The sequence below is a fragment of the Rousettus aegyptiacus genome, unplaced genomic scaffold (genome assembly GCF_014176215.1).
Source record: "Rousettus aegyptiacus isolate mRouAeg1 unplaced genomic scaffold, mRouAeg1.p scaffold_m13_p_16, whole genome shotgun sequence".
Taxonomy (NCBI): domain Eukaryota; kingdom Metazoa; phylum Chordata; class Mammalia; order Chiroptera; family Pteropodidae; genus Rousettus; species Rousettus aegyptiacus.
This window is the reverse complement of record NW_023416291.1, coordinates 1585122-1596905: the sequence shown is the minus strand read 5'-3', so window position 1 is coordinate 1596905 and position 11784 is coordinate 1585122. Positions and strand designations below refer to the sequence as shown.

The window sequence follows — 11784 nt, the reverse complement described above, 5'->3', positions numbered from 1 at the left end:
GTGCTCCATTAAAAGTGAGCAGGCTCTGTGGGTGTCCCAGAGAGACCTAGAGCTGTACCCACAACAACTTCTCACCCAAGCGGACTCATTTTTTAGTGTTCCCACTTCAGTTAATAAGCTAACTCGGGACCCCTCCCAGAAACCTGGGACTCGATGACTTTCTCCCCCCTACACACACCTTTTTTTTACACGCTCATGCATACCAAAACAAAATTCTGTAGATTATACTTGAAAAAAATCCTTGCTCTCCTTTTATATTGCCACTTAATTCTGAAAAGACAATTCTAGCAGGAGATAAAGGAAGGGAACCTAGAGCAGCAGAACCAGAAGGGGGACACGGGCCTGAGATGGTAACTCAGGTCCAGGTGAGGGAGAGCGGCAGGGAGCTGAGGGGCCTGTGGAGGCAATGCGGCTGGTCCGGACACTAAACAGCCCTTTGGACTTTGGACGTCGCTGCTTGCTTACTCACCATGTTAACTTCTCTCAGTCATCACGCTTATGAATTGCACTCCTGGATGGGTAGTTGTGACTTCTCCACGTCCAGGTTCTGGCACAGATTTGGGCATAAGATTGTTGTATATGAGGCCCCATTGTCTCTGATTCCTTGGAGGGTGTGGCAAATTAGGAGACAGTTGAGGGGGGAGAATGGAAGAGGTAGGTGTTTCTGTAAAAGCGCCTGTCGAGCCATTTATTAAGGAGTTTCCACTGTTCTCTACCTCCTCTCCTTTTTTGGTAGAGGCTGATACCTCGTATATAGTGTTCTTTTAATTTTTTTCTAATGAGCTGAATTTTCACCTCTGGGTGTAAGATGGTTACAAAATGGAAGCCTTAGGGGAACTAGTCCAGGCTTTTTTTTTTTCTCATAGCAATATGTAAATCATTTAAGAATTGGCAAGTGACTAAAACAATTTCAGAAGGTAGAAAAAAGAAACACTGTTGACAAATATTTGGCTTTTACAGAGTGGTTTGCCTACTATCTAAATGAAGACGTTGGCTCCTGGAATGGATTCTGAAAATAACTACAACTTACACAAAGAAGACAGACAGGATTGTGCAACAGAAGAATTTCAAACTCTAAGGGACCTTCCTTTCATTTCACACATCCTCTTATCTGGGGGGCTATAGTAAATGGGTAAGATCTCACCCATTCACAGCCAAGTTCTTTAGATCCTTTGATTCGTGTAAAAACTTTTTTTTCAAACATCTGATGGCTTTACAAGAACTGAATTAAAATTATTTATACGGAAAGGTTTAGTGTATTTATGAAGAATTATAGTAGTGTGTTTAACATGTTAGGGGTTGCCCAGGTTATAATGAATAAGATGAAGTATTGAAAAAAAAATAAATTACTCAAAAGCAAGGGAAGGTTTTGAGAAGTTAAAAGCTACACAGAAAGCGCAGGTCCACAAAGCATTGGCTGTGAGTATCTGTTTGATTTTTAGGTTAAGTAAGCCTCTGCTGCGGCTGCCAGATTGATGCGATCGTAGAGAAGGTTGGTAATCTCCAGTATTGGGACACTCTTACCCACAAGCTGCCCCTCTTCCTGTTAAGGTCTTGAACTCAAACAAGACTCTGTGTCCCAAATTTATTTATTGTGGTTACATTAAGAATGCTCGTGGCCAAATTATTTTTATGATTTCTGTAACTTTATGAAATACTTAAGCAAAGTCAGCCTATTTACTCATTCAACAAATATTTGAGCACTTACTGTGGGCCAGATATGGCTGTGAACAAAAACAAACCTAGTTTTCATGGAGTTTACCTTCTCGTTTTTTAATCTAAATATGTTAACAAGAATTCACACTTTAGAAGTGCTCAGCTGGTATTTAATCAGGTCACCTTCCCAGAGCAGCCACCATAAGCCCTTCAGAAGCCATTCTTAAGAAAAGGAATTCTTTTATAATAACATGTAAGAAACAGCCTCTCATGGTTATTGGTGACATTTGATAATGTGAACTGTGTATGTATTTGGGGGATATTCCCCCTCTAAATCAAGACATAGATCTGGTATACTCCACGTCTGCCTTTTAGAATGGCACTTAAGGTTGGAATTAAATCTGGAATTGATTTTGGAGGATTTAAATAGCCGAATATAAGATTAACAGTTACGCTTTCAGGGTGTTGTTGCATCTGTCCAAGCAAACCTTTTATGCAAAGATTGACGCATCTAGAAAAACAACTGGGATTTCCTTGAGTGCAAACATTCTACGAACTGTATTTGTGCTGCTTGCTAATAATTTTGTCCAATAAATGTTTACTGTATAGCTAAATCTGGTCTGATCTGCATTTGTTCTGACAAAGTACTTGGTAGTGAGGTTGCAAGAGGATTAACAGTTCTCATATAGCTTAACGTTGGGCCACACACAAACACAATCCATGCTACCTTTCCAAGCCGAAAATCAGCTTCCAACCACAGCTATCGAATATTGAGAATTTCTAGTACTGGGAAGACAGAGCAATCTTCCACCTTCCAGTGTTTGTTTGTTAGGGCGTACCTGTAAATGGCATACAGAAATGATGGCAGCATGAGGGTTGAATCCTTCCTACTTGTGATGAGTAAGAACTGTGCCTACCACTGAACTATGCCGTCTCGTAGAGGAACTGCTTACAGTACCGACACTGAAGTCTTTTAAGTGGATAAATAGGATACCAAGAGAAGCTGGCAAATTTGCTGTTACAAAAACAAAGACATCAAAAGAATAGCAATGCAATTTTAATCTGGCAAGTTTCACAAAAGTAAGAAATGACTGTTTTAATAACCATTTGAAATGAAATGGCTGATAAGCAATTGTGAGAAAGTCCGTAGGGGGTGAAAATTTAGGATGTAAATTGCTCCATGTACCTAGTCCTGAAATGGCACTAGAATACACTCAGGGACCACGGGACATTCAGGGTCAGTAAAGGCATTTAATGTAGATAAAAGTCATCAAACTATGGCCGGCCGGTGGGCCTCATTTTTATAAGGCCCGTGAGCTAAGTGTTATGTTTACATCTTCAACTGATTGCTGAAAAGACCGTATTATGGCATGTGAAACTTACGTGAAGTCCCAAGTTTCAGTGTCAAAGTTTTACTGAAACAGACATGCCCATCATGTACATGCTGTTCATTGCTGCTTCCGCCCTCTACTGGCAGAGCTGAGTAGCTGTTGCCACAGGGTCCGCAAAGCCCAAGTCATTTACTGTCTGGCTGTATAGGAAGTCTGCCAGCTTCTGTAGAAGTCCTCACTGGAGTTTAACTCTTAGCAGCCTCCTGTGATAGTCCATATATCCTTGAACTTTATATTGACTTACATTTCCCATAAAATACATAATCCTTCTTGGGGAAGAGGAAGCCATAGCTGATGAATGCAAAGAAAAGTCCAACCATATCAACTTAAAGATCAGTTTATCTGAAAATAAAAAAAAAAACTGAACTGGAGAAAATGATTTCACATGAAAATAGAACATTTGGAAGATAAATATTTGAACATTACATTGCTGGTTGCATTATTTCAAAAGTATAATAAGCTTATAAACAGCAGAAAATACCTATAAAAATAAATAGGCACCCTAAAAATAAAAATTATACATGTGAATGATTAGATATTAAATATGCATTCACTCTATATTTGGAGTGCTGAATCAACATAAAAACAAATGGTCAGTTTCTAGTTTTGTTAGTACTATTACATGATTCAGGAGGTTTCAACCAGACAGTATTCTAAAAAAAGCCAAAATTGGACATTTCTATTTGACATCTGCAATTCAACTGAGTTGAAAATGTAAATGTATGAGATTGCTGTTAAATATCAAATTAGTTTTAACTATTTCAAACAAGGTTCAACTGGACATCTCGACCAAGAAAAAAATAACAAAAAACTTACATAGAATGTTTTTGAAAGTTATTAAAAATACTTGAAATAGGCCCATTTTCTAGTATATCACAATGTTACAAAAGCAGTATTTAAATACAGACATTTCAAACACAATTTTACAAAGTTTACAATATTTACAAACATTCATACTAAAAGTTATGTTAAAAAATAAGCTTTCTTAAAAGAAATTTTAATTTACTTGATATTCAAGTATTTCTAAATTAAGAGACTATAAAGGAATAATCACTTACTGTTATAGTTAGAAGAGGCTATTAAAAACTTTGCTAGTTTGAAGACAAAGTTGACTGAGACTGTGTAACTGGGTGAAGTTAGACTTTTATAAGCAATTACTTTCTGTCTAGAAATATTTTCATTCATTTACAATGTGGAATATTTAGCAATTTATGGAATTGTTCAAAGTATTAAATTTACTAATTACTTTATAGAATTATCAAGTTATAACTATAAACTTTAAATTTTAATTCTATAATTCTCAATTGTCTGGAGTGAACAATATAAAACTAGTCTAAGCCAGTTTACTAGCTTAGTACAAAATAAAATGACAACTAATGAAATAAGGCAATTGAATTTTCACACTTGTAAGGTCATCATAATAATGGAAAATCCCTTTATTTTGTTTAGAAATAAAAAAGCCCTCTCCATGAAAGTAGGGTAAAATGACTAGGTAGGAAAAAAGGGAAGGATGCTCAAAATAATAAATTTTATTACAATTAAACCTCTATATGAATCGCAGAAATTTAATCTGGAAACCCAGAGAGATTTTTAAATTCAAGAATCAGAAAATGAAATGGGCTGACAACCTGTATCAGGTGCGATCACAGCACGGGACGTGTGAGCAGTCACAGTGAGAGTCTTGGGAAGAGGGCGCTATGCTTTTCCTAACGCTGGTACCAGCAGCCCAAAGTCAATCAGAACGAAATGAAAAGCTTTCACATTTCATATAAAATTAGAAAAATTGTAGCGAGATAAATAAATATATGGAAGTATTTTAATTATTTTTAGCTTACCTGGCTGAAGTAATGTTTATGAATACACACAACAGTCAAAAGGCCTAATTTATGTTAACCAGGCATTTGGAAGGAGTTCTAGGAGAAAAATTCAGTTTCTTCTGTTTTGATCTTGAGAATTTCATTAAGGCTTTTTTTTTTTTTTTTTTTTGTCAAATGCTATCAATTTCATGGGTCGATATTTCTAAGACACTTAAGTCATATGCAGAGACTATCACAGAAGTCGGAAATAGATGGCCGAAGCGTTCTTTTGGTTCCGTGACAAAGCCCTTCATACAGTGAATCCTGCTTTGCCCACGCAAGCCATTTGTCCCTGGCATTTTCAGTTAGCACAGTTTACCGATCCACAAACGCGAGCACTGGCTAGTGTAACACATGCATCTACCAAACACAAAACAAGGAACGAATTCCATTCTTATTTAGCAGCAGCAAATGGTAAGTGAGTTTTTGCACCTGATTCTCTATTTTTCAAGCACGCCATGACTATTCAAAGGGTTCCCTAAAATATCCAATAAGTTGATTATCACGAAATGAAAAAATACAGAGAGGAAGTTAAAGTGATCGGTGACTTTAAAAACGCCATGGTTTTAATTTCACCGTCCTCTAGGTTTTGTCGGTCGATTCCTATCCTAACTTTAATGGCCTCTGAGAGAGAGTGTGCCGGCGGCATTGTTCACCTATTACAGTGTATGCCGGGTTTGCACCTTTGCTCAGAGGGGCGGTGTGAACCAAGACTACCATGAAACGCAGGTCCCGGCCCCCTCTCACTCTGAGGCAGTGAGTTCTCGCTGCAGAAGCCACTGCTCTCTGGAAAACAGAGCTTGGGCCTCTGATGGTATTTCAATCTGTACGTATCAGTCATGCAACTATCAACCGAAAAATAGGTGGTCAACGAAACCGTCTCACTCGGGCAGGCGGAACTGGAGTCTGTTTGAGGCTGGCACGAAGCATCGACGGCTGGACCCGCGTCGGCCTGAAGGTCGTGAGCGGAAGAGCTGGCAGGCTGGCCGGGAGGGGTGCCCGCGCGCCCTCTCATGTGAACGGTTTCCTTGAGCCTCCCATCATTCAAATGTGCACTCGCTTCTGAACCTGGTCCTGAGGCTGCACTGAAGCCGTGTTTCGGAAGACTAGAAGGCTCGGCTTTGAGCATCTCCGTAAGTCTGACATCAGGCGCAGAATCCTTTTTCTCTGACTGTGGCACACTGCCTATCGCGTATTTTTTTGGTGGCAAAGGCGGTGGTAGATTCTGGCAAGGGAGTTTTGGCACCAGACGCCCATCAGACCTGTAGGCTGACTGAGCCACATGCTCCCCGGACACAGAGCTCTCGGCGTAACGCTGCTCCACTCCCGTGTGCTGCTGGGTGTGAGCAGCCGTTTCCGGCTGTGACCCGGCAGTTCTCGTGTGTGAGGGCCATGGTGAGGATGGTGAGCCGGTTTCGTTACTGTTCATTCTCTTTCCGGAAGCATCGATGTGAAAACGTAAAGCTGTTCTCTCAGAATTTTCTATGTTATGCCACTCAGAAAATTTGCAGTCACTTGATTTTTCAGGTTTCTGTTCATCTGGCTGGTGCATGTGCTCACTAGCTATCTGGTCCTTGAGTACTGGCGGACCGGACAAAGGCAATAACTTCCCGTTGGATTCGCGTGCATGTGACCTGAAATACAAAGACAACAAGCTAAACAGCAGATACGAACATGCAAAACTGGAGAAAAACAAACACTGCTCCTGAAATTTAACCTCCTGATGTACAGTTTATTTTTGTAACAAAACAACCATTAACATTTTATATTCCAAATCCAAAATCTTTAAGCCAGAATACATGAATACTTAGCAGAAATACCTGTGATTACTAAAATCAAATTTCTAATAATTAGAACTGTGATTAAAAATACGTATCTTCGACCGACTAACACTGAAATTACATTTATTTGTAGTAAAATACCCTAAAACACTTTCCAACCAACAGTACAAAGTTTACACCACTAGAGGCGCTTAAATTTTGACATATCATGCTACAAGGATAATATACTAATTTAAAATAATTTCGTCAATCAAGATTACCTTCAGTAGGTAGTAATTAACTTTTAAGGTGAAGATAAATGATATCACATTGCAAATTACTGTTGCTCATCTGATGACTTTCGTCATGTGAATCACACGGACTTCAGTTGGAGCAGAATGGGGGGAAGGCCTGAGGCTTTGCTGGGTAGAGGAGAGCTGTATTCAGCCCCCCGGCTCTGGGCACATTACGCAACCCAGGCCCCACCTTTTCTCCCTCGTGAAGTATCATCTACCTCGTGAGAAGGCTGCGAGGACCGAGCTGGCCGCGGTGTGTCCCGTCACGGCCGGCCCTGCTCCCGGAGGCCCGGGCCCTTCTACCGGTCGGTCCCCAGCGACGGGGGCACGGCCAGCGCCGGCCCGCCGCCTCCACAGCGGCAGCGTGTGTGATGCCTTTCTGACAGACGGTGCGTCTCGAACACTTGCATTTAATAATAGGAGATTTTAACATTTCCAAATATCTCTGACTGATTACCTTTTGATCGACGGAGTTTTCATTTGCAGATGTGACTCGGGCTGGCACTCAGGCGCCTTGCCGCCTCCTTCCAAGTTCTTGAGTTCTTTCCTAAAGCCTGAGGGGAGGAGCGAGAACCACAATGTGACTTAAACGACCTGGAGTGCTCTGCGCCACTTCTACTTCTCTGTAATCTACACAAGGTTTTAGATAAACAGGTAATTCTCTTCCAACTAACAAACAAAAACGAACGGTTCAAGAACCAGCTCAAATAGGACCGCTTTTTTGAATCCTTTATACAAAATGAATGGCTCCTTCCTCAATTTACCATCACTGAAAATGACAGCCACAGCTGAGTACTACTATTCCCACTGGATCGTGCGGAGACGCACTGCTGACAAAGTGGTGGGGAAGCCTTTGAGCTGAAGACAGGTGGCTTGGGTCGAAGTCTGGATTCAGTACTGACTGGCTGGCAAGCCTCTTTACGCAAGCCCCTCACGACCTCGGCTTCCCCATGTATTCAACGAGGTCGTGATATCTTCCCGCCCTCATGGGAGTATTAGGAACATCACCTGAATTAAGATGGGTGGCAAGGTATTACAACATGTAAAATGTCATATGCCACCATGAACTAGCAACTGTTTACTGACTGCTGGCTCAAGTTGCAACAAGTTGGTGATAGTTATTTAATCTTTACAACTGAACACTGTTTCTACTTGAAAAGATGGCAGACAAACTTTGGTTATTCAGACTCGGTTATCTAGCAGAAATTTTCTTGAAAATTAAAGAAGTGAACATGTCACTTCAAGAGAAACAAATGGCAATATTTATTGCCAATGATAAAACTCCAACTTTTAGATATAAGTAACAATTTTGGAAAACCTGTCCTACCATGAGTTTTGTAGCTTCCCGATAACTATAAAGACTTTCTGCTTCTATCTGTGGTGATATTAATAAATGTAGCTTAAAAAAATATATAAAGAAATGTACCAACATTTGGAAGACTTGCATAATTTAGCAAACCAATATTTCTGAATGAGGATACATGGAGGTCAGACAATTGTGCATTAAGTTAATCATTCTTTAAATGGATACATATTTAAAATTTTCAGACTTAAAGCCTAATACAGCAAATATTAATAGATATAACTATAGAAAAAAGAACTCTTTGAGGTTTCCAATATTTTTAATAGTATAATGATATCCTGATGTCAAAAAGTTTGAAAACCACTGTTCTACTTGATGAAAAACAGTTGGCTTTTTAATCTCAGTCACAGCTGTTCTGCAGGACAATGCTCTTACACCCAGGAAATTCAGTGACTCACCAGTGCCGAACAGGCCTTGAGTGGCAGCACTCACGCCGAGCCTGGGTTAACACCCAGGCCAGTGCTCCCCCTACACGCCACTAAAATACAGGGTCGTCACGCCATCTAGTTCCCTCTGATGGAACTAGACCATCGGTGTGAACATCAAAGAACACGAAACACTTTAACATGATTTCCACAGAAGTTAACAAAGTACGTGGCATTAGCTTGAATTTTCACTCAATTGCCTATACTTCTATACATTTCTAGTAAGTTTGTCAGTATTCTCCTTATTTTTAGATGATCTTTTCTAGTTCATTAATCTCAGTTTCCTCTCATTCTCTTTCTCCTACTGTACTGTACACCAAATCTGTGAATTGAAGATTGCAAAGAAAACAAAATCAAAGGTAGTAAAACAGGACCTTTATTTTTTAACTATAACAGGGACTCTACGTTAGATGCTTTTTTTATCCCTAAGTTGATCTTCTGGGTACATTTTTAAAAACTACCCTGTCACTCAAAATCCAACAGGAATCTAAACATCTAAACACTTCCCTACCAAAAAAATAGCTCTGCAAGTTAAATCATGCAGCGATTTCCAAGAAAGTACTGTGTGACATACCTGGGAGTTCAGCGCCCTGCATGCGACGCTGCTCGCGGAGTGTGTGACACCTCCCAGTAAGCCCTGACGGCAGAAGGAGGGAAACCGCCTGTCGGCGTGCACGCGTCCCACCGCGACCACCGCCCGCGCACGCACCGCGGCAAGCCCCCCCGCCCCACTGCACACGGCGCCCCCTTCCTGCTACTGTTTCCCAGAGGCCTGCACTTTATCTAGCGCACAGAAGACACGGTCTGCAGAATGAATAAACAATCGCATGAAAAATACACCGTTCCTCTCCTTTCAAATCACCCCACCTCCATCCACTTGTCCCAACTCACGGATCCAGGGCCAGGTAAGTATAAACACAGGCAAATTTTCCTACTGTCCCCACAACCTAGTCCCAGCCTCTCGAGTGTCCTTTATCTTAAAAATAAAAGGACAGTATACTTTATCCCAGAGTCTTAGTTGCTTATAACTTGACATACTACCTGGGGCCCAGAAACCAAGCCTTTTCTTGACAATGACTTTATGATTTAAAAAATGTAATAAAGAATCTCAATAATTTTTCCATCTTTAAAGCCTGAAAAATTCATAAGTTGAAGTTACATTACCATTTTCCACTCACTATTTTAACTCCAGGATGTTTACTTTACTTCTTAATTTATCCATAATTTCAAGTTTAACATTTACCGACACAAGAAGAAACAGTTAATTCTTAAAGAATTCTTAACTTCTGCTAAATTATCCACACAACAGGCAGCAGGAGGCAGCAGAGGTTTTGTAAATACGTTTGAAATTTTAATATCGCTATGGCAGGCATTCAACCAAGTGGTTTGACTTCGGAATTCCAACTAACTTAAAAATAGATGTGTTATTTTTCTCTTCTGCTGACACAGACATCCATGTGTCTTTACTGGGAATTTTGGCTCCAGGTTCTTTGCAAATCTAAAATAGTCCAATTTTAACACTTCGTACAGAAGACGCCACAATGTCAAGGCAAGAGGCTTTAAATTAATAATGCTGATCTTGATACTATATATAAAAAAATGAAAATGTATACTTCCTCCGAAAAAATGACCTGGGTTTTAAAACAGACTTGTGTAGCAACAAAACCAAACTGCTGGTCGAAACAATGTAATCGTCACTCTTGCTGTATGGGGAGGTTTTAGAATGTAACAGTAACACTATAGTTACAAAGCTTAAACGTTCAAGGGCAAGAACCTAATTAATGATCTTATTTACAATAAAAAAAAATACATTTCAATAAAACTCGAATACTGTAGAAAAATCACAAGCCTTTAACTGGATAAATGTTTCTGGCTAAATTTACCATGCACCATAAGGAGCAGAGATACTCGAGGGTATAACACCCTACGCTGTAACTAAATTTTAGGTGGCACAAGATAAAAAGGCAGGAATTGGTAACTTCCTTCCTCATCAGAACTAGAATTTAAAGGAAAAGCATATAATGTTATTTTGCTAAAAAATTAATTTCAACACTGAAAGCTTATGGTTTAAAAAAAAAAAAACAGTAACATTTGGTGACGCTGGGCCACAGCAATACAGAACAAATTATGTGCTGACATGCTGCCTCTCAAGAGTCTGTGAAACTTTAGGGAAAATGAATTTAGAAACAGAAACAAACCCAACTGTTAAAAGTACTTCTTTGTCTAGATACACTTTACAATGTACTTACTTTATATGAATATCCTCTGCAATTTACAAAAAAAAATAATAATCTTGGAGAATAACAGAACTTATGCACATGTAAAAACTCTCAACAAAATGTTTTCACTTACTAAGATTTAACAACATTAAGGCTAGTATATTTCACTTAACAAAGGGAGGGGTACAGACTTTTTATAGTAAGAAATGAAGGAAATTTACAGATTTTTTGACTACTGGTAACTTCTTTCACTTGTCATTTCCAAGATCAGGGTCCTCAGCCTGAACGAATCCTGACTTCTATGATCAACTGGGGTTAGCCGAGCACTGCTACTCGAAAGCCAAGGGCAAAGGGCAAAGGTTTCCGAAAGGCCTCCCTCAGGAGCCCTCCGGGACTGCCGTCGGCGTCCGGAATGGGCTAACGCACGCGGACTGCAGCAGCAAGAGGCTCCTCGCGGGGAGGAGGCCGGAGGGGGAGCACGTCACACCGTCCGGACGACACGGCGCCCGCCACAGGGACGTGCGCGCACCCCCACCGCTCCCTTAGCGGGGAGCTGCTCCTCCCTTCCCGCTCTCTCTGCTCTCCGTGCTCCACCTCGCCCCTCCTCCAGGGACCCGCCCCACTCGCGGGCTGGTCTGACCGCGCACCTTCCTCTTCCTCTGCACCTCATGAGCGCCCTCACCCTCCGCAGCACAAAGGCAAAGCGAAGCTCTTGGCTGCGTTCTCCCCGAACCCTGCTTCTTTGCCATTCACAGCAAAGGTTTGGAGAGACATGTGCGAAATCCATTTCTTCTCATTTACTTACTTGTTATTCTGTA

General features: G+C 40.6%; 1 protein-coding gene across 5 annotated transcripts in view; it reads right to left on the bottom strand.

The window, feature by feature from the left end:
• Window positions 1-1430: 1430 nt before the first annotated feature.
• Window positions 1431-11784, bottom strand: part of USP53 (ubiquitin specific peptidase 53) — a 43645-nt gene continuing 33291 nt past the window's right edge. For 4 of the 5 annotated variants that reach the window (XM_016144823.2, XM_016144825.2, XM_036233437.1 and 1 more), the window contains 2 exons: window positions 7417-7513; window positions 4850-6537 (listed from right to left, as the gene is read on the bottom strand). In XM_016144823.2, coding sequence (XP_016000309.2) covers window positions 5556-6537; window positions 7417-7513 — 1079 coding nt within the window. In that variant the 3' untranslated portion in view covers window positions 4850-5555. Of the gene's footprint in view, window positions 3390-4849; window positions 6538-7416; window positions 7514-11784 lie in introns of those variants that run through there. The other variant, XR_004954823.1, reaches the window with a different exon arrangement.